At 49.1% G+C, this 27921-nt stretch overlaps 1 protein-coding gene across 2 annotated transcripts; it reads right to left on the bottom strand.

The window, feature by feature from the left end:
• Positions 1-737: 737 nt before the first annotated feature.
• Positions 738-27921, bottom strand: ADRB3 (adrenoceptor beta 3). 2 transcript variants are annotated; one of them, XM_083480545.1, is made up of 3 exons: positions 24881-27921; positions 12977-13043; positions 738-5179 (listed from the first exon to the last, which is right to left on the bottom strand). In XM_083480545.1, the coding sequence occupies exons 1-2, from the start codon at positions 26509-26511 to the stop codon at positions 13004-13006; spliced, it is 1671 nt and encodes a 556-aa protein (XP_083336671.1). In that variant the 5' UTR covers positions 26512-27921; the 3' UTR covers positions 738-5179; positions 12977-13003. The 2 variants fall into 2 exon arrangements, 1 of the variants encoding a protein (XP_083336671.1); XR_014520218.1 differs by lacking the exons at positions 738-5179; positions 12977-13043 and adding exons at positions 22303-23501; positions 23882-24554 and having other exon boundaries at positions 24714-27921.

Genomic DNA, 27921 nt, shown 5'->3' with positions numbered 1-27921 from the left:
CTCTGCCCCGCGCCCCCACCACAGCTTGAAGCTCCACCACTGAGTGTATAGGGTGTTAGAGGAGGGGTAATGCCTCTGGTGGGGGGCACATTGACCCCCACCCTGCACCCAGCTCTCACCTGTGGCTCCTAGAAGCTGTCAGCATTTGACAAGGCTCAGAAGGCTCATAAAGTAGAGCATGAGACTATTAATCTCAGGGTCAAGATTTCGCCAAAAATCCAACATCATCCAATTCACTTCAGACCAGTGCCAAACACCAGGAAAAGGCCCCCTTTAATGTTTGGCAATAAAAAGCCCACAGCGCCCTAACCCACGGGGTCAATATTTTGCTGAAAACCCTGTGTCATCCGATTCACTCCAAAGCAGAACCAAACGCTGGCAGAAGTCCCCCTACAATGTTTGACGGTCAAAACCCAATGTTTTAGGGCACCCCACAATATCACCCCTTGACCCCTTCTCTGATAAACCGACATTGTCCGATTTACTCCAAAGTGGTGCCAAACACAAGGGCAACCCTCCCTGCAATGACCCCTAACCTGTGGGGTCAAGATTTGCCAAAAACCCGAGAGTTATAAGCCTGCAACATGGGGAGACCCACACATCCTCTCCACCCCTGCTCTAATCCCAAGGGCCCCTTATAAAAGACTTATCAAAAGTGTCGATGAACCTCAAAGCCAGGATCTGAAATGTGAGCATGATTGCTTCTGATTGTAAATAAGACTTCTCAACACTCGCAATGTTTTCAAGTTTTTATTTTTATTTTTTTTACAAAATTTACATACATTGATGGTTAAAGAGTTCTTTGATGGGTATTTCGCTGGTAAGGGGAGGATAGGTGAAACAGAAGTAAAGTAACTAAAACACATTTATATTCACCATCCAAAATGCCATTGGTATATGACTGGAACAGCCAAGGACATCTCACCATCTGTCTGAGACTGCCCTCAGCCACCTCCCACCCACCTGTGTTCTTACATACAACCAATTTGGTGGGTGTCACTGGCTGGCCATTTCTGCTCCCCTTGTAGACGTCAGCAGGGAGGAGGCTGGGGACCAAAGTAGAATGAGTTGGCTGTGCCTGTCATTGGCTATGGCGCCACCTAATGTTGATCTCCCTGCCTTCCACCCCAACAGACACCAGCCGCCATTGCTCCTTCGGTTCTTATTAGTTGGTGAGGACCAGGGAATTTCAGCAAGCCCTGATTCTAGTGGCACAGAACTGCAGGAGTGAGAATTAAGCTGGAGTTGCCCAAATCCTCCTTGCTACCTAAGCATGACAAGTGCAGGGAGTCCCTTTTTTTCTATTGTGACTGTATGTAGTAAGCACTGAGGACCTGCATGCAAAGGTACCCCCCAAGATAGGACTTTCCATGGGGTGTCTGTGTACTCCACAGCAAGAATGGAAAGAACCTGACCCTATTGGACTCCAAGGACCCATCAGGCCCCAGCCAGCATGGACAATGGTCAGGGAGGATGGGAGCTGGAGTCCAGCAGCATCTGAAGAGCTGCAAGTTCCCCACATTTCCATCACTTATTGCCCAGCATTGTTTGGGCCAGAAGAAGAGGCAGGTGAACAAGCAATGGTGAAGAGGAGAAGCAGATCAGGAGGTTTGTCAGTGGGCCTGCCCATGCTGACCCTTGACACCACCTAGAGAAACAGCGTCATAGTTAACCCTTTCTTCCACTAAGCTTAACAGAGTGCTCTAGTGAATTTTCCCCAAATATATTATAAAATATGAAAACCAAAAGAAGGGAGGAAGAGTGCATATGAAGCTAATACTTTGGCAGAACTCCAAAGCTTTGGCTTCTGAGGTAGATAATTCAATACAAGAGGCATTCCCTCTGTGGTTGCTTTTGGGGATTTTACAGAGCTGTTCTCTGGCCCAGGAAGGACTGACAGTAAAAAAAAAGGTGATTATCTTCATGGATCAAATATAAATATTCATGGACTTGGACAGATATTTAAATTGCAAGTATTTGAAATGCAAATTGGCATACATTTCAAACAGGATCCATTCCAACTCCATTTTGATTAGGCTGTGGGCTTTTTATTCATTTTAATAAATAGAACTGGAAATGAATTTCCAAGGAAGACATTCGCTGCAATCTCTGCACCTTTCGACTGAATTAACACTACGTTCCAGATTTGTCAAAACTCGCATGAAATAAATGCCAATGATAAAATAATTACAATCTCAAACAAACTGGCACTGGACTAATCCTATTTCACAGGCATTTTACATTTTCAGATGAGTTATGGAATTTGCATATAAGTACATTAGGGAAGAAAAGCATTTTGAGTCTGCAGTTCTAATTTGAATGGATGACTTCTGAACTAGTGCAAAGCATCAGAGTGTATAGATTGTTTCAGAGGTAACATAAGAAGAGGCTGCTGAATGAGGCCAATGGCCAGCATCCTGTTCTCACAGTGGCCAGCCCAATGCCTGTGGGAAACCTAGAAAAAGGCCCTAAACACAAGACCCCTCTCCCTTCTTGCATTTTCTAGCAACTGGTCCATCTTTGTCCCCAGGGCTGCCTATCTTGTTTCACTGCCTGAGGCAAAGAGGGAAGGCGCCTTGCCCCTGTCATCTCGCATACTGGGGTTGCACAGCTGCAGTAAGGTCATGGTAAAGGGACCCTGACCATTAGGGCCAGTCGTGGCCGACTCTGGGGTTGCGGCGCTCATCTCGCTTTATTGGCCAAGGGAGCCGGCATACAGCTTCTGGGTCATGTGACCAGCATGACTAAGCCGCTTCTGGCAAACCAGAGCAGTGCATGGAAATGCCATTTACCTTCCCGCCGGAGCGGTACCTATTTATCTACTTGCACTTTGACGTGCTTTCGAACTGCTAGGTTGGCAGGAGCAGGGACGGAGCAACGGGAGCTCACCCAGTCGCGGGGATTCAAACCGCCGACCTTCTGATCAGCAAGTCCTAGGCTCAGTGGTTTAACCCACAGCGCTACCCACGTCCCAGCTGCAGTAGCTCCTGGCAAAATCCTGCCGGACGATGCCACCACTTCTCCTTCCTTCTCCAGGGATGGATGGAGTTGCCCATGCAGGCACTGTCCCATGGCATTCCACCACCCATGGTTATCACATCAGTCTGCCTCTTGGGTGGGCTGGCCCTGTTGGGTGAGCTGGCCCCTATTTATACTGACTGGCAGCTGCTGCAGCTTCTGTGGCTCATTCTAAAATGCCGCCAACTGCTTTGAGACATCAGAACTCACGGGACTCCAACAGTTGTGTAGATCAGGAAATGTCAACAGAAGCAGCTTCACACGCTCCTGACTGGCAAGCTATGTGTGCCAATATTTCCTGCTCTTCTAAAAAGCTAAAAGGGCCTCTGCCAAAGCTCTGCTAAGAGGATCCTTGTTCTCCTCTGAAACTGGCCGTTCAACAGAGAAAGAGAGAGAGAATATGTCCTTATGGGATAGATTCTTGAAGGCAAATCTGTTAGATTGCAAAAGGCTTGGATGAATTGCATCTGGCCCCTTGGAAGTTGCAGCTATATGGTGAAAGTTTGCAGTCAAAGTTGGACCAAACAAATAGATGGATCAATCAGCAGTATAGGGCAAAAAAATTCACAGCAGCTAGACTGTCATTCCTCAGTCCCACCCTGGGATTTTGAAACTGCATGAGAGAGAAATCCAACAGATGCAATGTTTCTGGAAATTATTATGAACCTAATAAGCTGCCTTCTATCAGCAAAGGCTATTGATCCATCTAGCCCAGTGCTGTCTACTCTGACCGGCAGTGCCTCTCCAGGGTCTCTGGCAGAGGTCAGCTGTCAGCTGCCACCTGATGGCTGAACGGGAGAACCTTAGGACACTCTGTGTGTAAAGCATGTGTTCTACCATTGAGCTATAGCAGGGTTGCTGCCTAGTCAGGCAGGTGGGAAACAGTCTCAATGTTGCTGAACTGCAACTCCCATCAGCCCCAGCAAGCATAGGCAATGGTTAAGACTGATGGGAGTTGTAGTTCACCACTGGTTCCCTACACTTGCTTTACAGGTTTCAGCCCCTAAAAATCAGCAGGGGAAGCTTTTGACGGCATACTGCTATAAACATTAGCACCTGCAAATTAGCACCTGCAAATCAAACGACCAGCTGAATGCTGGAAACCCTGAAATGTGGTGATAAGACAGCCCACCCCTGTTAATTCTCTGCCATCACTGCAGAACAACAGGGCCTAAAACAGTCTTCCCTAACCTGGTGCCCTCCATATATTTTATTTTACAGATCCCATCATTTCTGTCCATTGACTGGGATTGATGGGACTTGTAGTCCAAAATATCTAGAAAGCATTGGGTTGGAGATGGCTGTCTTGAAGCATGATTCCATATTCACCCTTGTTTGATCCTTGACCATCACTATCAAAACCAATCATGACAAAATCCATATCCCTACCCCCACCTTTGCTACGTTTGCCTATTGGTAGATTAGCAGCAGAAAGCCTAGAGCTCTCCAAATACTCCTAACATCCCTAACCATTGGCCATGCTTGCTATGGCTGCTGAAAGTTGGACTACATCAATGTCAGGAGGGACACACCTTCGCTGCCTCTGTTGTAAGTAATGAAACTGCATCAAGGAATGGCTTCATCCAGCCATCATGACTTGCTTAAAGTGTTGTTGTTCCTTCTTCACAATGACTGGCTGCTGGAGGAAAGGGGAATTATGACGTGTGCATTTCAAAATACCTGAGTCAGCATCAAAAAGACAGACATCTATACATGTCAAGTAGGCACCCATAGAAGCAGCTTATAGCCGGACTATGGATGAAGGACTTGTATTCCCTCAGTGTAAGTTCCATGTTAAACCAGCAGTGAGCATCTTGGGTGGAGAAACAGTATTAAAGGGACAGAACTGCTTCTAGGATTTGTAATTTAACGAGCAAGTTAAATTATAGCTGATGATTCTGGGATCCAGAGTAACTACTCCTGTCCTTTCTCAACCAAAATACCCCCCTCTGGAGTATCCCTATCAGATGACGGCAACTTCACTGTCTCTGGGGAACACATGATAGCCATTCTCCAAACTGAACACAAAAGGAACAAACTGGTTATTTTAAAAAGGGAGTTTTTCCTCCTCCTCCTTTTCTGAACACTGATGTAGAGTCAATTTTAATTATTTGGCAATCAGGAGATTCAGACCCCTCCCAGCCAAGCTTGCGTTGCTGTCCTGAAAAGAAAGAAGAAAAGGGAGTTTGAAAAGGGAAATAACAGTTTGCTGATGCACGTCAATTCCTATCAAAGACAACAACAGACCCTAATCCAACACAGCAATTTAGCCTGTCATTGACAAATCAAGCCAGGCTTAGGTTTCATTAAGGCAAACAAACACACAGAGCTGGAATCAATAAGCAAGTGTGTGTGAATTGATTGCATAACTGGTTCTTCAGAGCTCCTGGTGGATTTCTCTGGGGGAAATAAACCGTAAACCATTTCCGTCCCAAGCTAAGGCATAAAGCCAACGAAAGCAAAAGCAATTCTACGGTGACACACATTTTACTCCATCAAAATGCTGGCCCCTTTGCCTCTGTACCTGCAGAGCTATGAAAATGTGTAAACCAAGAAGACAAGAGATTGTGTGCTTCTCAGCATACATGAGTGCCATTGGGGTAAGGAGCCAGTCTTGTGCTTTGGAACTCTCTGCTCACTGATGTTAGGCAGACACCCTCACTACTTCCTTTTAGACCAGGGACTGGGGAACCTGAGCCAGGCAAGACTGCTCCCAGGCAGCAACCGTAAGAACTTTGCCACAGCTGCAGCTGTTTCCAGGGAGAACCCTATTGTTGAGGACAGGGTTTGTGATGGGCAGTTGGCATTTGCGGTGAGAGCAGGAATGCGACTCACAAATGCACGAGGTGTGATTCATGCTGCGCCCGAGTTTTTCCTGTTCTATATCTTTATTAATTGGTTTACCAGATTTATGTTTTGTATTTTTGTGTTTCTAGTTGATGCACTTTTATTTTATTTTGGGGGGGGGGTATTAATCTATTCACTTCTTTGGGGGCCTTGGACAAACAGCAATATATAAAAAAATCAATGAGGATTTGACTCACATCGCCGTTTCTCCCTGAAACCAAACCCACTCCCCCCAGGCCAACGTCAGGATGTTATATATGGTATCAGGTGTGGGGAAGGTAGAGAAGTTGCTGGATCATAAGGCTGCCAAGCAACTGACAGGTGGCTTGTCTCACCCAAGTGTCAGAGTTGGTTTAAAAGGTCTGGCTTATTTTTATCTGCACTTTAAGGGAAAATATGCAATGAAGATTTGCCTTTTAAATGATTCTGTGGATTTTAGCTGCCTTTGATCTACAGTTTTAGCTGGACATCGCTTAGAGAGCTCTTTGACGAAGAGGCTTCTAAATAAATGTGTTCTGTGGATGCAGGCAGTCACACAACGAGAATGGGAGCCACTGTCCCCAACCGCAAAATTCCTACCCACGACTGCTCTACCCTGACTCCTAACCTCCTTCCACTCAGGGGGAAGGGCTGCAAGGGTCCCCCCCCCATGCATTGTTCAACTGAATGTGCCTTTCAGAATCCCCAGCCCAACAAGGGAACGGGGCACATTCACAACATTATCATTTAGTTATTATTTTATTCCTTGCATTAATACATCATCATTTTCTCCAAGGAGCTCAAGGGCAGTGGTGTAGCGTGGGGGTGCAGGGGGGGCCGGCCGCACCGGGTGCAACATCTGGGGGTTAGGGTTAGGGTTAGGGGGCGCAAATCCACGGGTTAGGGGGCGCAAATTACTTGCCTTGCCCCGGGTGCTGACAACCCACGCTACGCCACTGCTCAAGGGGGCATCTGTGATTCTCCAACCCCCCCCCCAATTTAATCCCCACAACAAACCTGAGAGGTGGGTTAGGCTGAGAGGCAGTGACTGGCCTGAGATCACCCAGTAATCTTCATGGAAGAATGGGGACTCAAACCTTGCTCTCCCAGGTCTGGGCCCGAAACTCTAACCACAACACTGGATTATTCATATTATTATTTTAATTTATATCCCACCCTTGCTTTTGAAGGAGCCCAGAGCAGAAAACACATCAATGATAAAACATTTTTTGAAAAACAAATGAACGGTGATCTCAGGGTTGCCAGTAACAGTGTCTTTCAGCCAAAATCCTGAAAGTCAGTAATACTTTAAATACATTTAAAGCACATTACTTTCCCCAAAGAATCTTGGGAACTGTAGTTCACCCCCCCACACACACACAGAGCTACCATTCCCAGCACCCTTAACAAACTACAGTTACCAGGATGCTTTGAGGGAAGCCCTGTTACTTTTAATGTACTGGGCTCAATTCAAGGTGTTAGTATGGGCATACAAATGACTCGGGAGCAGAGTACCTAAAACAGTGGCTTCCCCAATATCAACCATCTCCACAACCAGCTGGTGAAATGGTGGTGGTGCCACCAGCAGCAGCAGGGGTTTCTTGGTCCCCAAGGACCTTGGACAGGGCCTTATCAGTGGAAGTTCCCGGCTTGTGGAAAACCCTCCCAGGTGAGGTTCATCTGTCTCCTTCTTTCAGGAGGAATTTGAAAACCTTCCAGGCATTTGACAGCTAAGAAACACTCTTCCTTCACTATTTTTAGAATCATAGAATCATAGAGTTGGAAGAGACCACAAGGGCCATCGAGTCCAACCCCCTGCCAAGCAGGAAACACCATCAGAGCACTCCTGGCATATGGTTGTCAAGCCTCTGCTTAAAGACCTCCAAAGTAGGAGACTCCACCACACTCCTTGGCAGCAAATTCCACTGTTGAACAGCTCTTACTGTCAGGAAGTTCTTCCTAATGTTTAGGTGGAATCTTCTTTCTTGTAGTTTGGATCCATTGCTCCGTGTCCGCTTCTCTGGAGCAGCAGAAAACAACCTTTCTCCCTCCTCTATGTGACATCCTTTTATATATTTGAACATGGCTATCATATCACCCCTTAACCTCCTCTTCTCCAGGCTAAACATGCCCAGCTCCCTTAGCCGTTCCTCATAAGGCATCGTTTAGATTGCTGTTGTTGGTGTTAATGTTTTTGTCACCCTGGGTTCCTTTGGGAGGAACAGCAGGATATCAATTGAAATAGTAATAAGAACTAATAATAATACTTATTAGTCACTCACTACAAACAAAGCACCAAAGCATCTTAAATTAAAAGCCTCAGGCATAGAACAAAATCAGATATGCCTTCCAAATTCCAAATATGGCATTTAGATCCTGGGAGCGCTAAGAAGATTACGAGTATAAGCAGGAAAGATAAAATTCTCTGGGTAAGCTTGGCGACAGAAAACGCTTCTGATGTTTTCCCTGCACTTACGATCCCTGCCTCTGGACTGCCTTCTTGTCCAGTCCAACATCCACATGCAGTCACCAAAGCTTTAGATTAAGAACTTAGGCTTGCAGCAGCAGCCGAAACATCCATCCAGCTGCAACTTTAAAAAACTAAAACTGTCCAGCCTGTTTGTCTCTTGAAGGTTCTGTGGTTGTGCTGTGGTTGTTTCTCCTGCTATCTAAAGAATACGACTGGTTGAATTTCTTGAATTCTTGGTAGAAAAGCCCCCTGGCCTGATTAATTTGCATGGTTAAACCAAGGATTGGAAAAGGACATAGCCTGGGGCCAGAACATTTGCTTTGCATGCAGAAGAACCCAGGTTCAACCTCCAGTAGGACTGTGGGAGACCCCTTACTCAACACTGGAGATGTGCTGCCAATACCGAGCTAATAGTCTAACTAAGACAGCTTTCTCCATTCCTGTGCAATATCTGCATCGTACAGCATGACTAAAAGAGCTTGCCAAGAAGCCATTGAGCCTTTTCAAATGAATAGGGGCATGATTCAAAACCTGGGGGAGGGATTGGGTTCTGAAAAGCACAGGGAGCCCCCATGAGTACAGGAGGCTCTCCATTTTGTTCAGCTGCCCTCCAACTCAGAGTGTTAACTGTACACGGTATCAGATCACCTAGAGCAGTGTTTCCCAACCTTTTTTGGGCAAAGGCACACTTGTTTCATGAAAAAAATCTCGAGGCACACCACCATTACAGCCCCGTGACGTCAGCGCGCAGCGTCACGCCGGGAGGGACATGAATTGCTAGCAAATTACATAATCACCTCCTTGAGGGCTGGCTCATCTTCTCCGAAGGCAGAACCCCATTAATTAACAGCACAGACTCACACCATAGCCAAGACGAGGGGGGAAAACCTCAGTCATGCACAGTCATGCACATGTGGGGGCTAAATGAGGACGAAGACCGGGCAGAGAGCAGGGTTCAAATCACTCCACCTGGCCAGGACAATCCCTGGGTGCTCCCTTGGGCCACTCGCCTGACCCACCTCGCAGGGCTGTTGTTGCGAGGATAACACGGGGAAAACCACGCGCGCCCCCGGGAGCTCCTTGGAGGAGAAAGCGGGCGATGAATGCAATGCACGAAATATATGAGAGGCGACCAGGTTTTGCAGGTGAGGGGCCCCCGCCAGCCTCCGCTTCCAACACCCGGCGCAACGACGCCAAAGTTTCCCCCCGGGCTCGGCTTGGGGAGCAGCGCTGCTCCCCCCCCGGCTCCCCTTCGCCCTCCCGGCTCTCTCTGCCGCCCACTGGGGGCCCCCCTCACCTGCCAAGTCCGGAGCGCCGGTGGAAGTTGCATGCATGCATGCAGGGCGCCGCGTTGCCATTGCATTGCACTGCACTCCATGCAACGCCTGCACGCATGCATTGCCTTGCACACCCGCCAAGGGGTCTCCCCGCGGTCCGATGCGTCCCCTCCGGCGTGGATGCAGCATTGCAAAAATAAAAAACCCCCGACGCAGCCCTACCTGGGGGGCAGCCTCCGCCTCCGCCGCTCCGCCTCCGCGGGGATCCCCGGACTCCATCCTGCCGCCCGATCTCTGCGGGGGCGCAGGCAGGCTGTGCGGGGTCTGCGCGGAAGAGCCCCTGCCCGCCCGGCCGCCGCCGCTGCGCTCATTCCATGGCCGGGAGAAGAGCGCTTCAAACAAAACGCCCGGCCCGCCAGGCCACGCTGGGAAACGTAGTTCGCACACCCCGCGCGGGCGCGGAGCCCAAGGGCAAGGGGACTACGGATCCCGGCAGCCCCCGTGCCGGGGATGGAGGGGGAGAGGCCGGGTGCAGGGATGGAGGGACTGGAGGGACGGGTGGGCGAGCGAGTGAGTGAGTGGCAGCCGCCAAGCCTTGGCCGAGAGCCAGGAAGGGCCTCCCTGGAGGAGGAGGGAGGCGCAGAGTGGGAGGGAGGGAGGGAACCCCAGGGGTCATCTAGTGACGGCACCCCAATCGAAAATTTGACTTTAAAAAAAAAAAATCTTTCGAATTTTTTAATTTTTCCCGCGGCACACCAGGCAACATCTCGCGGCACACTAGTGTGCCGCGGAACAGTGGTTGGGAAACACTGACCTAGAGAGGGATTTGGAATCCTGCTTCCTCAGCTGAAGGGCTGGAGCTGAGAGGGAGAGTATTAGCTCTTATATGCAGGAGGTCCCAGCTTCCATCTCCATCTTCTCCAGGTAGTTATAGGTGGAAAAAACGCCCAGAGGGCTGCTGCTACTCCAAGCAGGCATGAGGATCTCTTCCAGTTGGTAGAGCATCAGACTCTTAATTTGTGGCTTCAAGCCCCACATTGGGCAAGAGGTTATTGCATTGCAGGGGGATGGACTAGAATCTAGATGACAGTTCTGCCATTCTATGCTTCTATTCTTTTTTTCAGCCCAAGGACCACAGTTCCTTCTGGGCAGTGATCTCAGCACTGCATGTCAGTGGTGGGTGGAGCCAGAGGCAAAAGTGGGCGGGGTCATGAATGCAGACACTACCTTTGAACAGTAGCCTAGGTTCTACACACATACACACACACAAACACACTTCTCTAACCTCCATCTAGGGCTCAAGCAGGGCTTCTTTTCTGGGGGTACTCCAAGGTACACAGTACCAGCACCTTGCCACCCACCCCCCACCCAAATGTTAAAAGTGTTGCATTTTTGTCTATTATTTTAAAAAAGGCTCTGGGCTCAAGGGCACATCCCAATGAGGCAAAAACACTCATAGGTGGTGCAAAGCAGATCCTGTGAAGGATGCTACCTGGGGAGGTCCAGACAGAGTCCAGAGGGCTGCATTCAGCCCCCAGCCCTGATGTAGACAGTACTATGCAAAATGGACTTAGTGGATTCCTGGTTTCCAGTCTTTGCTCCCCAATGAGTGAAGCTGGGCAGCAGTGACACAATGTAGGAAGAAGGAATAACTGGTGCACCTCCCTTTTCCTATCACATGATTCCAGTTGTGTGAATCTTTGAAAATCTGCACTGGCCTATTACACTCTTAATGAAGGGAGCAGAATGCGCATAAGCAAATTAATGCATGAGGAGAGGTCTATCCACGAAGGCTAGATGGAACCTCCCTGTGAGGCAGTTTGCCCCTAAATTTCCTAGTGGTGATGCTAATTTTTATTCCTTTAGAAGATTTATAATCTGCTTTCGGAGCCCATGTTCCACAAAGCTGCTCACTGTATCAGTCAAAATGCAAAACCAAATACAGCCATACCTTGGAAGTTGAACGGAATCCATTCAGGAAGTCCATTCGACTTCCAAAATGTTCGAAAACCAAAACACAGCTTCTCATTGGCTGCAGGAAGCTCCTGCAGCCAATCAGAAGCAGCGGAAGCCCCATAAGATGTTTCGCTTCCAAAAATAGTTTGCAAACTGCAACACTCACTTCCAGATTTGCGACATTCAGGAGCCAAAACAATCGAGAACTAAGCTGTTCAAAAACCAAGGTACGACTGTACAATATAACACTGCTTAATATATCCACTTAGAACACGAAACCAAAAATCCAGCTTGACATAGACAGCAAAATTCTAAGAAGAATTCAACTGTACAGCAGCCCCAAGGAGAGGCTCCCAGTTTATACTGCATGACCAAATATAGCAGGTGGGGAACCTTTTTGGCCTACTAGGCTAGATCTTTATCGCCCTCAATACACTCCATGGGCCAACTTTGACACATGGCAATCTACTGATGTCAGGTGATTGACAAGTGGGTGGTTCTGTCCTCCTGTCAAAGTTGGCCTGCAGGGCAGTGGCGTAGCGTGGGGGTGCAGGGGGGGCCGGCCGCACCGGGCGCAACATCTGGGGGTTAGGGTTAGGGGGCGCAAATCCACGGGTTAGGGGGTGCAAATTACTTGCCTTGCCCCGGGTGCTGACAACCCACGCTACGCCACTGCTGCAGGGGTGAGGGAAAGTAGTGAGCAGAGTTCAAGTGCACCAGTAAGTTCCCTCTGGAGAACTAGACTGAGCACCATAAGCAAGCAGGATTGAACTGCCCAACCCTCAGTTGATGCACAGGGACTTCAACTCTGTGCAAAGAGTTTTCCAGACAAAGGACCCAGTTGTGTCTCCACCTGCCGCATCCCTTATGTTGCATATAATGTCAGGTGGCTGTGGTTTGGGGAAATTGGCTTAACAGGCCAAACTGGGTTCCTGAGCAGGAGGTTTCTCACTTCTGAAATACAGGTTATACCCACTATTGGCCCAACAGTACAGTGGTACCTCAGGTTACATATGCTTCAGGTTAAATACGCTTCAGGTTACAGACTCCGCTAACCCAGAAATAGTGCTTCAGGTTAAGAACTTTGCTTCAGGATGAGAACAGAAATCATGCTCCAGCAGCGTGGCGGCAGCGGGAGGCCCCATTAGCTAAAGTGGTGCTTCAGGTTAAGAACAGTTTTAGGTTAAGAACGGATCTCCGGAACGAATTAAGCACTTAACCCAAGGTGCCACTGTAATTTTTCTGCCACCGCTGCATCCTTGGAGCACCAGCAAACAGAACATGTCATCCTGATCAATCTTCTAAGGCAGTACCGCATATAGCAGATTGTAATAATCCATCCAAAGCAAGGGCAACTGAGTCTGCGTTCAAAGGCAGAATCTATCAAACAACCTGCATGTTTGGCTCAGAGTTTCAAAGGGATACTCACTGTATTTTCTTTGGCTTCTTCCTTCTCTCACATTCTAGGACAATCTGTCACTTCTTTGGTGGGAAATCTTTTTTTGAAAAGAAAAAGGCAACAAGAATAAAAACAGTTTAATTTACCAGTCAGGTTTTTTTCTTAGCCAGTCTTTTACAGCATTGAGAACTGGGTCTTGTTGGACGCAGGTGTTTCAAAGCAGAGGTTGCATCTGATCAGAGCAGATTTGCCCATGGAGCAAATCCTCAAAGTGTTCTCTCTCTCCTCCTCTGGTTAGTCTGTCATTGGCACATTTCATATTGTATTTCTTTTATTATACATATACACAGTATCCCACCTTTCCCCCATGCAGGTGAAGGTGGCCCTCCCCATTTTATCATCACAACAACTCTGTGAGGTAGGTTTGGCTGTCTCAGTCTTGACTCTCCCAGGGTCACCTAGTGAGCTTCATAGCTGAGTCATAGCTGTCAACTTACAGATTTGAAAATAAGGGACCAGCAGCCTCGAAAATAAGGGATCAGCAACCAAAATAAGGGATCAACAATTACTTTTATAAAATACCTATTTTGTTGCGTGCAAATGGCTTTAGATATCTATTAGGTCCATAAATTACCATATAGCATATATTCAACACAAAAAACAGCAACAATTTGTTGTTGACAAAGCACAGCTGGACATAGAAAGGGCCCTTTTACCTTCAGTAGCTTATTTAAGAGACATCATCAATAAGGGACAGCAGCGGGACATGGCGCTGGAATAAGGGACTGTCCCGCCAAATAAGGGACGCTTGACAGCTATGAGCTGAGTAGGGACTGGAATCCTGTCCTCCCAAGTCCTGGTCCAGCGTTCTAACCACTGCTCCACATTGCTACCCATAAAAAGTCTTCAGAAATTAATTAAGATAAGCTGAAATGGGCCCCTCTGAGGGGTGTGTCTAAAAACTGGCAAGTTTTATTCAATGTGTTACTGGTATTCATGTGAGGAAGAGGCATGTCTGAAGAGATGTCATGCAGAAGATGAGCAGATTAGAACTTGGGAACATCCAGTGGAGCTGAATGCTGAAAGATTCAGGATACACAAAAGAAAGTACCTCTTCACAAAGCTCATAGTTAAACTACAGATTTTCCTTCCAGGAACATGGAGGCTTAGACAAATTCATGGAAGATTAAGCTAACAATGGCTACTAGCCACGACAGCTATGTTCCACATCCACAGTTGGGAGGCAGTATGCCTCTGAATAGGGACGTGGGTGGTGCTGTGGGTTAAACCACAGAGCCTAGGACTTGCTGATCAGAAGGATGGCGGTTCGAATCCCCGTGATGGGGTGAGCTCCCGTTGCTTGGTCCCTGCTGCTCAGTCCCTGCTCCTGCCAACCTAGCAGTTCGAAAGCACGTCAAAGTGCAAGTAGATAAATAGGCACCGCTCCGGCGGGAAGGTAAACGGCGTTTCCATGTGCTGCCCTGGTTTTCCAGAAGTGGCTTTGTCATGCTGGCCACATGACACGGAAGCTGTACACCGGCTCCCTCGGCCAATAAAGCGAGATGAGTGCCGCAACCCCAGAGTTGGTCACAACTGGACCTAATGGTCAGGGGTCCCTTTACCTTTACCTTTTATGCCTCTGAATACCAGCTTCTGGAGATCACATAGGTGGGGAGAATACTGTTGCACTCAGTTCTAATTATTATTATTATTATTATTATTATTATTATTATTATTTATTTATTTATACCCCGCCCATCTGGTTAGGCTTCCCCAGCCACTCTGGGCAGCTTCCAACAAAATATTAAAATACAATAATGCATCAAACATTAAAAGTTTCCCTAAACAGGGCTGCCTTCAGATGTCTTCTAAAAGTCTGGTAGTTGTTGTTCTCTTTGACATCTGGTGGGAGGGCGTTCCACAGGACAGGTGCCACTACTGAGAAGGCCCTCTGCCTGGTTCCCTGTAACTTGGCTCTCGCAGTGAGGGAACCGCCAGAAGGCCCTCGGCACTGGACCACTTAGGGTTGATTGCATTCAAGAAGTATATAGAATCATAGAGCTGCAGAGTTGGAAGGGACCCCGTGTGTCATCTAGTCCAACCCCCTGCAGTTCAGGAATATTTTGCCCAATGTGGGGCTTGAACCCACAACCCTGAAATTAAGAGTCTCACGCTCTTCTGACTGAGCTATCCCCATTAACATGATCCAGAAGACTCTTATTACATTAGATTTGTTATCAGTGGCTCTAGCCCAGCCCACTTTTTCAGTTTGGGTACCACTGCACCGGGATGCATGCATCCATTCATGTAGGTACCCTCTTTCAGTGTCTGACTCCTTTTAGAAAAAGCTACGCTTGGCTTGCTTCATGATCTCACCTGCAAATCAACCCCCTCAACCCTGTTTTCCCCAGAAAATAAGATCAAACTTAGAAGTACGGGCAAGAAGACAGCATGAGATTGATGCAAAAATACCCAACCACAAGAACGAAATGGATATGGCCATCTGTACGGAGGCATGAGGAGGTGAGGGAAAGAATGTAACTGTAAGTACTGGGAAATAGTGTAATGGGTTGAAGATGTTGCTGTGGAGACCCCTAGTTCAGAGGCAGAGTACATACTTTGCATGCCTAGGGTTTAAACCTTGACATTTCCAGACAGAGTATGTTAGCTCTGCCATTCAGAAAGGACAGTATTAAACTCCAGAGGTCAATGGTCTGACTCACTTGAAGTGTGTGTGTTGGGGTGGGGGGGGGATAGCTCAGGCAGTAGAGCATGAGACTTAATCTCAAGATTGTGGGTTCAAGCCCCACGTTGGGCAAAAGATTCCTCCTTTTGGAGGGAGCTGGACCATATCACCCTCGTGATCTCTTCCAACTCACTCTATATAGGCTAACAGCTAAAGCTAAATGGTTTGAGGTGGGGAGATCTTCCAGCCCAAGGGCCACCTAGCCTTCTGTGGGCCACACTGACAGTGGGCAAGGCCAGAGGCAAAAGTGGATGGAGCGACAGGTGTACCATTGTACCTTTGTAATGATAGGTTAGTTCCTACACGACCGTCTCTAGTCTCCATCCAGAGTCATTATTGGAGATCAAAGACATGCTCCAGTCAGGCAAAAACACTTCGGGTGCAAAGCAGGGCCTCTGAAGATTTTGGCCAAGGATGGTCGTGTGGTGTAGGGGGAGCAATGAGGGCCAGATAAGAGAGACTTGGAGGGCCATATCTGGTCTCAGGGCGTGAGGTTCTCCATCCCCTGATCTAGACAGAAGACCTTCTGGGAACTTCTTCGGTTGCACTGAAGAAAGGAAGGATGTAAAATGAAATAAAGGAATAAATGCAAGCGCTTGTGACAGTGCAATGTAGCCAACTAAGTTCTACTCAGAACAGACCCACTGAAATTAATGAGCCTATCTTTGCTTTGTCCATTAACTGCAATGGGTCTACTCTGAGTAGGGCTAGCTAGCACTGGAAAAAAAACCCATTATTTACATCTTGTTTTTCCAGCTTTCAAAGCAGCATGCAACATGGTATGAGAGGAATCATTGGAAATTAAGGACATGCACCCTTTTGTGGGGGCATGTTTGCCTCAAACCGGAGCTGTCCGTTGAAGAGACGAGGACACAGTCCAGACACATATTGGTGGCCAAGCCTATCCTCCTATAAAACTGAAAGACGCTGACTGTCCCCACTGTTGAACCCTGGTTTTGAGACCTTTTGGAACTTTCTGCTTACAAATGGGGCTGATATTTCAGACTCCAGGAAGAAGATACATTTCAAGATATTCTAAAAGAGTCTAAGAAGCAAGCTCAGTGCAGTGTTAAGAACGGAATGTGCTTTTGTTTCTTTCTTTATTAGTAATGCTATTCTTAATATCTTATTTGCAGACTTTAGTATGCTGAGATGTCCTATAGGCCTATTTTTGACATTTTATATGGACACTGGATGTAAGCGAAGCTATTCTGTAATTTATGCCCAATCTGTAAATGTGCACAGATAGGGAGGGGGAAGGTAAGCGGGGGGGGGGGGTAGAAGCAGGAAAGCTTGTGATAAAAATACAGCTGTTCACTTTTTTAAAAATGCCAGGATAAAAATCAAATCAAATAGCAATAAATAAGTTCTCAGTTCAGCAATGTATGCCAAGATCCTCCTTTTGCTGAAGAAACCACTTAGGCTGTGCACATGTCTAGCCTTTGAAACACACAAAGGACATTTTTTCACAGGCTGCCCTTGCATATAGTGGCTAGCAAGTAAACCCACCTTTGCACAACAACCTAATCTAAAGTGAAACAAAATAATAATAATAAAAATTCCTTCCAGTAGCACCTTAGAGACCAACTAAGTTTGTTATTGGTATGAGCTTCCGTGTGCATGCTCACGTCTTTTGTTTCAACTACAGCAGACCAACATGGCTACCTACCTGTAACTAATCTAAAGCAGCAGCTACTTCTGTGTCATCGGTACACACAGATGAGCAAATTTCCACTAATTTCCACCTCTCAATTAGTGTTTCCACAGTACTTTTTTTTTAAAAAAAATCATTTCCCCCAACCTTTCAAAAGAGAGGAGCTGGAATTTGGTGTGTTGGTATACTATATTGGTATACAGAGTAACTGTACTGCCTCCTATTTTGAAGGGGACCGGTAAGTATTAGAAACCCAAGAAAGTTCTCTCTGTATAGTACTCAGCCAGGAAGCAAGTGCTCAAGAAGTACATTACTGGAACAAAATGAATTATACCCAGCCCAGAAGAATGCACTTTATATTGGCAAGTAGTGTGGGCCAGGGATGACTTGGGGATGATGTCATGTGTACAGCACCCCCAAAAAGCACTCGCATCCAGCACTAAATGCACATTGTCATGCTATGTGTATGTGCCCTTTGAGACGGCTGACCAGGGCAAACACACATTTGAAGCCCTGGGGGTGGGGGAAGATCCTGCAGAGGGTGGAGATGGGGAAGGGTTGTAGCTCCATGGTAGAGCATCTGCTTTGCATCTGGAAGGACTCTGGTTCAATCTCCAGCAAGTCTCACGTAGGGATGGGAGAGATCCCTAGAGATGCGGCTGCCTGCTAGGGTAGACAATGGTGGGCTCAATGGACCAAGGGTCTCACTCAGTATAAGGCAGCTTCCTATGTTCCTCAGGGTCCTCCTCCCACCAGTTCACCCCACCCCAACATGAGCTGGCTTCTCCTGCTGACATTTGTGTGAAATGTATAGTTTGGACCAAAGGACGCTTTGCCCGCTGAGATATATTGAGGCTGAGTCACACTCTGAGATGTAGGAAGGGCCATGGCTCAGACTTACAGCAGCCCTCACTTTAAGAATCCAGCACCAACTTTAAGAACCAAAAAAACCAATCCACCCTGTTTGTGTCTTTACAGTCCTGAGATAGTACTATGCCATCTAAATAATCCTACCAGTTAAATGTCTTAGAATCTTGATAGGGAAGTCCCAAGTCTGGTTAACTTATATGGCTAAACTGATGAAGAGGCGTAGCTCAGTGGTAGAGTAGCTGCTTTGCATGTAGAAGGTCCCAAGTTCAATACCTGACACCTACTGATAGGGCTGTAAAAGACCCGTGTGGAAATCTGGAGAGCCGCTTCCAGCCAGGGTGGACAATCCGGAACTAGATGATGGATCAATGATCTGACTCAGCATAAGGCAGCTTCTCCCATTTCTTAATCGTTGGGAAAGGATTATAGGTCAGTACTAGGGCATGTGCTTTGCATGTAGAAGCTCCCAGGTTCAACCCCCAACATCTCCAGGTAGGTCTGGAAAAGAGCCCTGTCCGAAACCTGAAAGAGAGGCACTGCCAGACTGTGTAGATATTTAGAAAATACTGAGCTGGATGGGCAAACTGACTGACTCAATACAGTGGTACCTTGGGTTACATACGCTTCAGGTTACAGACTCTGCTAACCCAGAAATAGTGCTTCAGGTTAAGAACTTTGCTTCAGGATAAGAACAGAAATCGTGCTCCGGCAGCGCAGTGGCAGCAGGAAGCCCCATTAGCTAAAGTGGTGCTACAGGTTAAGAACAGTTTCAGGTTAAGAACAGACCTCCAGAACGAATTAAGTACTTAACCTGGGGTACCACTGTATAAGGCAGCTCCCAATGTTCCTAATCTCTGGAAAGTATCCCTAGTTATAAGTAGATCAGTCGCAGGCAATGGGAAAGGCTTTTCTGTGTCTGAATCCCCAGAAAGCTTACTGCCAGTCAGACTAGAGAATATTGGACTAGTAACTGGTATCCATGCAGAAGCTCTTGGACTGCAACTCCCATCAGCCCCAGCCAGCATGGCTAATGGTCAGGGATGATGGATGTTGTAGCTCAGTGACAACTGGTGAGAACCACGTTGGCTAGTCCTGGATTGGGTTAGATCAGGTGTGGTGAACCTGTAGCTCTCCAGATGTTGCAAAACTACAACTCTAGTCACCCCTGGCTATTGGCCATGCTTGCTGGAGCTGATGGGGAGTTTTAGTCAAACAACATTTGGAGGGCCAAAAGTTAGTCACACTTGGAGTGGACGGACAGATAAAACCGCCTTCTATGAACCTGTGAATATGAGTTGCCAGGGAGCTACAGCTCCATCATGACTCTTCACAAATATACCGTAGTTAGAATGCCCTTTTACACATGTCAGTGTTCACCCTGAAACACATGATGGGATGCATCTGCTGGGTGAAGGGTGAATGTCTAATGGTCGGGGTGTATCCAGCAACATCTGGGAGGAGGGAAGTTTCCTAGAAACAGAAGACAAGCCCTAATAAATTAGTCCAGTTCTCAGAGTGGTTTCAAAGTCATTCCCTATTCCTTGGGAACTCTGGGAACAGAAGCTCTGCAGGAGGAATTGGAGTCTCCTAGCAACTCTCAGCACCCTTAACAAACTACATCTCCCAGTATTTGGGGGGATCTATGGCTATTTGAGGGACGCGGGTGGCACTGTGGGTTAAACCGCAGAGCCTAGGACTTGCCAATCAGAAGGTTGGCGGTTTGAATCCCCACGACGAGGTGAGCTCCCGTTGCTCAGTCCTAGCTCCTGCCAACCTAGCAGTTCAAAAGCACATCAAAGTGCAAGTAGATAAATAGGTACCACTCTGGCGGGAAGGTAAACGGCATTTCCGTGCGCTGCTCTGGTTCGCCAGAAGCAGCTTAGTCATGCTGGCCACATGACCCGGAAGCTGTACGCCAGCTCCCTCGGCCAGTAAAACGAGATGAGCACCGCAACCCCAGAGTTGGCCACAACTGGACCTAATGGCCAGTGGTCCCTTTACCTTATGGCTGTTTGAAGTGGTATAATTGCTTGGTCTTCCACACAATGTGTCCTCATTGCACATTAGCGAGATTGAAACAGGCCACAAATAAGAGACAGAGGCACTCTTCAGCACAGGAATGAGGAGACTGTGCCCCGCCCCTAGGTATTGTTGGACTTCAGTACCCATCATCCCTGGCCATTGGTTACATTGGCTAGGACTGATGGGAGCTGGAGTCCAACAGCATCCCCAAACTCGGCCCTCCAGATGTTTTGGGACTACAACTCCCATCATCCCTAGCTAACAGGATCAGTGGTCAGGGATGATGAGAGTTGTCCCAAAACATCTGGAGGGCCAAGTTTGGGGATGGCTGATCTAGAGGCTACTGTCTCCCCACGTCTGTTTTAGTGTCTTGGGTGTCAAGGGGCCAAAGGCATCTACAGTATACCATTTGCCACTTGAGTGTGCCAAGTAGAAGTTGCCTGGAGTGAGCAACCAAGATGCAAAGAGATTTGTTCTCACTGGAAGCTGAGATGGATGCTGGATTTTGCACATTCATCCTCTTAATTTGTCCCTGGCAGTGAAAGAAGAGGAACTGAGTGACAGCAAAGACTGGAAGCTGTCATAGACGATATCGGCTTTGTTTCCCCAAACACAGCAGGGGGTGAGGAACTACCTCATCTGTATTTAAAACACAGATGTGTGAACTTTTGCCTTCGAAAATGACAGCAGCTGCAAGATAAGTTGCATAGCAACTCAGTCTACACCAGCCAACCGCATCATGTTGAGGAAGACTTACATGGCTCCTGCTGTATAGTATCCAAAGCCAAGCACAACACAGTAAGAGACCTACTGGACCGTCACCAAAGACCCATCTACTTCAGCATCCTGTACTCACAGTGGCCAACAAGATAGTGGTGGGAAGCCTGCAAGCAAGCAAGACCTGAGCACAGCAAAACTCTCCTCACCTGTGATTTCCAGAAACTGGTAAAGTTGGCTCTGTGAGCTGGGAGATGAGCTTATGCGCAGCAGTGAAATGGGACGCACGCCTGCATTCATCATTTGCTTAATTAAGCTGACATGCTCAACCTCTTGTTGAGGGGCTCGTCCACACTTCCGCTTGACTCGTGCTTAGAAAGTACGGGTCCGAGCAGTTTTCTGTTTGTCCCACATTTTCTAGGCATGGATCCAAGTGGTTCCGCCTTTGCCCTGCTGCTTTCCTGTTATGGTGATTTTAATAGTACACTGCCTATTATAATGCTCTGTATTGTTTTTCTTATGCTCTGTAAAATACGTTCTTAATATTGTACACCACCCTAGGGTATTTTGATATAGGGTGGTATATATATCTAAATGATGATGATAATATCCTTAAAAAAAAACCCACCACTCTTTAGTGCTAAATCAGAACAAATGACAATTTGTGAAGAACCTGATTGCCATTTTTCTGAATCAGTGCTAAATCACAGATTTTCCTGGGGGAAAGTTGTAGGGTAAACGGATGGCTGGTTATACCCAAAGTGAAATGATATTACATTTGAAAGGCTATTGACATGCATTGGGAATTCTATAGGCGGTGCAACTTGGAGTAGAAAAAGAGGAGTGGGAGAAGGATCGAGGTCACACAGTCATGCATAGACACATACCACATCTCTGCCAGTGAAGAAGAAGAAGAAGAAGAGTTTGGATTTGATATCCCACTTTATCACTACCCGAAGGAGTCTCAAAGCAGCTAACATTCTCCTTTCCCTTCCTGCCCCACAACAAACACTCTGTGAGGTGAGTGGGGCTGAGAGACTTCAGAGAAGTGTGACTAGCCCAAGGTCACCCAGCAGCTGCATGTGGAGGAGCGGAGATGCGAACCTGGTTCCCCAGATTGCAAGACTACTACTCTTAACCACTACACCACACTGACAGACTTTGGGCTTTCAAATTTCAGTGGCATCCTGTGCAGCACCAAAATTTGGCAACCCCCCCCCCTTGCCTTCCATTCTAACTCATTGTTGCAGCGTCCCCTGCAGCAACCTCTCTGCCTGGCGCCTAGTGTGGGTGAATCAGTCTTGCTCCCCTAAATCCGCCTCTGTCTCTGCTCCAGATTCTCCCCTCCAACTTTCTGTACTTTATTTAACAAAAATGGTAGGTGCTCCTATACATACATTCTGTGCAACATATAGAGTATGTTTTTTTCCCTAAGGTTGTGTCATAATCCCTCACCTCCAGCCAGATTTTCTTTTGGAGGCTGAATTTTACATGCACTGAACGTTTTCATTTTTCTAATATACAGGAACTTGCAGCACAACAGCCAAAGAATGGAAAGTACTAGAACAGGGGTCAGCAAACCTTTTCAGCAGGGGGCCGGTCCACTGTTCCTCAAACCTTGTGGGGGGCCAGACTATAATTTTTTTTTGGGGGGGGGGAATGAACAAATTCCTATGCCCCGCAAATAACCCAGAGATGCATTTTAAATAAAAGGACATATTCTACTCATGTAAAAACACGCTGATTCCCGGACCGCCCGCAGGCCGGATTTAGAAGGCGATTGGGCCGGATCCAGCCCCCGTGCCTTAGTTTGCCTACCCATGTACTAGAAAGTTTCAGTAAGTTAAGCCAAGATCAAAACAAGGAGACCCCCAACTACATAAACTCACTGCGGCTATCTACACAGTAGAGACTTAAAACGAAACATGATTGCCACCCCCACCCAGCCACCCACCTGGGGCTGCATTTCAGGTCGCATTTGCATGTTGCAAATGTTGCAACCATCAGAGAGGGAGGGGGATGTCTTCACCCAGTGCATACTACCTGTTGGTTGCAAACCCCTCTCGACAATTCCTATTCAGGAGGCTGTCATCTGCACGTGTCAACCAGCTATCTCAAATGTACACACCTCAGCTTAACTGCACAGTGACCTAGTTTGAGGGAAAACACATCAAACACCAGTATTTCTCAAGGAAGTCCAGGATAGATGTGGATTGTGGCCAATGTCATGTGTACACAGCTTCAAACACCAGTGGTGAGAGCACACTGGAGCCAGAGCAATGATAATGAGCACACAGCTTGTGCCTTCAGCTGTGACACCTGATATGGTTCCTCCCCATCCCTCATTCCTACTCTTGCACTAGCTCCCTTTCACAGTCTTGGCTGCGCTTATAACTCCCTGAATCCAGGGGCTATTTGCACTGTGCTCAGCACCGCACCTACCATGGCAATCACACTCATAACGCTTCCAGGTATTCACTTATATCAAGGTTGGAGGCTAAGTCGACATGGGAAGCAGGATCAGATGCCCCCAATCCCACCTGCTCCTGCGTAATCCATTCTCCTACACCACGCATATAGCAAATGCAGACAGGCTGGCAGCATCCCCATTGTTGGCTAGACGAATTTGGGACCCCCAACCTTCATGGGCTGGGAGCATTTGGGTCCTGATCTTTCTGAACATAAGGTCAGGAGGAAAATCCTGCAATTTCTGAATGTGGGGCAACTTCCTACCATTCAATTATCTCTGTGGAAAGAGAAACAAATGAAGGAGCCCTACACACACACACACCATCATGTTTGAAAACTGCAGGACCAAAAAGAAAAATTGGGGGAACTGACAATGAAAGAAAGCACAGCAGAGGATCTGAGGAAGCTGCCCTATCCCAAATCATGTCATGAGTCCATTTAGATCAGTATGGTCTACATGGACTGACAGTGGCTTTTGTGGGATTAAACCGAAAACCTTCTGCATGCGAAGCATGTTTTACCATACAATCACAGCCCTTCCTTCAAGTGTGCAGCTCTTTGAAATGCTGCAGTAGAGAAATACCACAGGAAAGTTCCTTATACCCACTCAGATCACTTGTCCCCATAGCTCCAGGCTGTCTACTCTGACTGCTTTCTGGCAGAGTTACCCCATCACCTGACACCTGACTTCTTTAACCGAAAGAAATGCTAGATTAAATTTGATACCTTCTTCAAAGAAAGCATAAACTCTGAGGCAAGGGTGAGGAACCTTTGGCCCACCAGATGTCACTGCAACTCCCATCACCCCTGGCCATTGGTCCTGCTTGCTAGGGCCGATGGGAGTTGTAGTCCAACAACATCTGGAGGTCCAAAGGTTCTTTACACCTGCTGTAAGTCTTAAGAGTCTAAGCTTTGGGTAATCAGTCCATGATGCAGCCTTCTGGGCACCAGTCCCAGTATGATGGGTGCAATCCAAAATGTGCTAATTAAGGAGCCAGCCTCATTGAACATACCAGGACTTACTTCCAAGTAAACATGCGATTCCTTCCCTTTTCAGTCCCCTCCCACACCACCCTGTGGCACACCGCTGGAAAACAAGAGGAGCACAATATTTACCCCTCCCCCAATTGCTATGGACCAGTGGTGGCCAAACTTTGCCCTCCAGCTGTTTTGGGACTACAGTTCCCATCACCCCTGACCACTGGTGCTGTTAGCTAGGGATGATGGGAGTTGTAGTCCCAAAACAGCTGGAGAGCACAGTTTCGCCACCACTGGTCTATAGCAATCACTGCTATAGACCAAATGTAATGGACTACAACTCCCATCAGCCCCTGCCAGTATGGCCAATGGGCTAGGCTGATGGGAGTTGTAGTCCAACAAAACGTCCGGCGGACACTAGGTGGAGGAACCTTACTCTACACCTTCAAGACACCCCTCCCTCATTCCTGACACCTACTCTTCCAGCTGCGGGCACAAAGTGACCTGCGTGCCTTGAAGCTGGGCTTCCCGCAGGGGGCGCTGCGCGCAGCCGTGCCCATTGCTGGCGAGGTACAAGAGCTTCGTTTCGCCAGTCCGGCTGCTGGAGCGGCTGCTGGCGCTGCTGGAGCCCACGTCCTCCTCCTCGTCGTCATCGTCCTCTCTGGCTCCCTTGGCGATGGGCTCGCCCTCCTTCTCGGGCGGGGCCCGGGGGCTGAAGGCGCAGGGGCAGCGGCGCAGGTCCTTGGAGACCGCGTGGAGGCGGCGGTCGGCGCTCCTGGGGCAGCACAGGAGCTTCTTGAAGGCGCACCTGAAGTCGGGGCTGCGACAGTAGATGATGGGGTTGAAGGCCGAGTTGGCGTAGCCCAGCCAGTTGAAGAAGCGGAAGAGCTGGTCGGGGATGAGCGTCCGGGCGAAGACCTTGAGGATGTTGGCCACGAAGAAGGGCAGCCAGCAGAGGGTGAAGATGCCCATGATGAGCCCCAAGGTCTTGAGAGCTTTGTGCTCCTTGATGGCCAGCAGGAGCCGGGAGGGTCTCCGGCGACGGGAGCCCTTGGCGGCCTCTTGGAGGAACCTGCCCTTGTCCTTCTCGATGGCGTGCAGCTGCCGGGTGGCCACGGCGAAGACCCTCGCGTAGACGAAGAGCATGACCAGCAGCGGCACGTAGAAGGAGATGATGGACGACAGGATGGCGTAGGGCATGTTGGTGACGAAGTCGCAGCACTGCGGGTCCTCGTAGCAGCGCAGCGCCTCCTCGTCCGCGCCGTCGCGCCACCAGTGGTTCATGATGGGCAGGAAGGAGATGAAGGCGGCCACGGCCCACACCAGGCACACCACGCCGCGCGCGCGGCCCTTGGTCACCAGCGCCTCGTACTGCAGCGGCGCCGTCACGGCCAGGTAGCGGTCCACGGCGATGGCGCACAGGGTCTCGATGCTGGCCGTCACGCACAGCACGTCCAGGGACGTCCACAGCTCGCAGCCCGTGGTGCCGAAGGGCCAGCGGCCGCTCAGCACCAGCGTGGCGCCCGGGGGCACCACCAGCAAGCCCATGATGAGGTCGGCGCACGCCAGCGACGTGATGAACACGTTGGTCATGGTCTGCAGGCGCGGCGTCTTGGCGATGGCCACCACCACCAGCAGGTTGCCCGCCACCGTCACCAGTACGGCCAGGCTGAGAGCGGCGCCCAACGCCCCCTGCCGGCCCAGGCTGCCCGCCGCCCCGGAGCAGTTGCTGCCGTTGCCCGACGGCGCCGCGCCCGCTGCCCCCAGCCACGTCCCGTTGGGCGGCCAAGGAGGAGCCATCGCGGCTAAGACGGCGACGGGAGCCAAGCTCGGCGCGCCTAGCTGGAGGCAGCCCCTCGACGGCTTTAGTTCGACGGGCCCGCGCTCCGCCACTGTCGCGCAGGGAGAGCGGGCTCCGCGCGCGTCGGACACTGGTGGCCCGCTGCTTCTGGCTCGGCAGCCCAGCCCATGCTCCTGGGGAGACGGAAGGCGCCTCGGCAGGGACGGCTCCCTCCCCTTCGGTGGGGATTGCGGAGAGGAGGAGTCCTTAAAGGCGCAGGGAGCCTGGAGGGAGAGACGGGACACGCCCCGGGCACAGCTCTCCTGCATCTCCGCCCTACCCCACCCCGAGCCTGCTGCGGGAAGGCGAGCGAGCGGCGCTGACGTCTAACAGGGTGGTGTTTCTTTTACAAAGCCGCCTCTCCCACTGCAGAGATCGACCCGCACCCCGGTACTTTTCAAATTTAAGTTGCACTGAAATAGCTGCAACGCGTTGCCCCACGTGCGAAGAAGTTGCATTTCCCTCGCATTACTCTAGGGCTCTTCTCGGCATCGATAGTGCTTTACAAACCCTCTGGAATTCAGGAATGGGAGGAGAAGCAAATTTTTGGCTTTCTCTGAGTTGTTGGACTACACGCTCCCATCATCCCTGACCACTGGACGTGCTGGCTGGCGCTAATGGGAGTTCAACAGCCTCTGGAGGGCCGCAGATTTCCCATCTTGGCTGTTCCTTCTAAGACTCCCGGGTTGCAGACCGCTGGAAGGATGGCGCTGGGGCGGGTGGTTGTGTGTCGGCCAGCCATAGTCCTACACATCCTCCTACTTTAAAGCAAACGGATTGATCCCCCAGTTTCTCGTTCGCTCCCTCGGGATCTCCCCTTTCGGGGCAGAGCCACTTTTCACTGTCCGCTTTTGTCACCTCCGGCCCTTCCCAGCACCACATCGCATTTTAGCGCAAACACAGCAAAAAGCAGAGGGGTGGGGACTCCCCGTGGGAGAGAAACGGACGGACTCCCGGGTACCACCGACGGTCGGAGTGATGGCGAGGCTGGCGGGCGTTGATGGGTAGCGGAGCGAACCAAGTGTGTCCCCAGAGGCCGAGCGTGGAACTGCGGCATTTCACGGATGTCTCGCGAATGGAAACAGAAAAGAGAACTGTGCGCATTCACCTCAGCCCAGTGGTAGAGTGAGGTAACGAGAGGCAGCAATGCCAGGCTACTGTCGGGGGTGCTGCAATTCAAATCCTCGCTCAGTTTGCGATTTTGGGACTGTCTCTCTCCTAGTCAAACCCACCTCCCAGAATTGTAATCTGTGCGCATCCATTACCAAAATGAAGGTCTACCAGGCTGCATGTTGAGCATGCTACTTTATGGAAGTGAGCCGTGCACAGCATCCACATGCCTGGAAGATTTTGGGCATCACATGGCAGAGCAGAGTCTTCAACAAAGATGTGCTCTCTCATGCCCACATTCTCAGCATGTACACACTCCTGCCTCAACAACCTCTGTGCTGGCTTGATCGGATCCTCTGCATGGAAGATGCAAGGATCCCCCAGGCTGGGGAGCTGGCTTCAGGCAATGATGGGAGTTGTAGTCCAACAACATCTGGGGGCCCAAGGTTGAAAAACTCTTGCATGGATACTCTGGGTGGCTGTGCCTGCCCACCTCTGCTCCCCTCTTCCAATTACCGTATTTTTTGCTCTATAAGACACTCCTGACCATAAGAAGCACCTATTTTTTG

Source organism: Podarcis liolepis (assembly GCF_965112155.1).
Source record: "Podarcis liolepis genome assembly, chromosome: 16".
NCBI lineage: Eukaryota > Metazoa > Chordata > Lepidosauria > Squamata > Lacertidae > Podarcis > Podarcis liolepis.
Note: the sequence above shows the minus strand (reverse complement) of the source record. Positions and strands in the feature narration are given on the sequence as shown.

Bases quoted from the DNA above. Each gene is read 5' to 3' on its own strand.
- ADRB3 (XM_083480545.1), bottom strand. From the start codon at position 26,511: ATGCAGGAGAGCTGTGCCCGGGGCGTGTCCCGTCTCTCCCTCCAGGCT. The intron at 13,044-24,880 runs GTAGGTGTCAGG...TTTCAAAAAAAG, and splicing joins TTGTGCCCGCAGCTGGAAGA to ATTTCCCACCAAAGAAGTGA.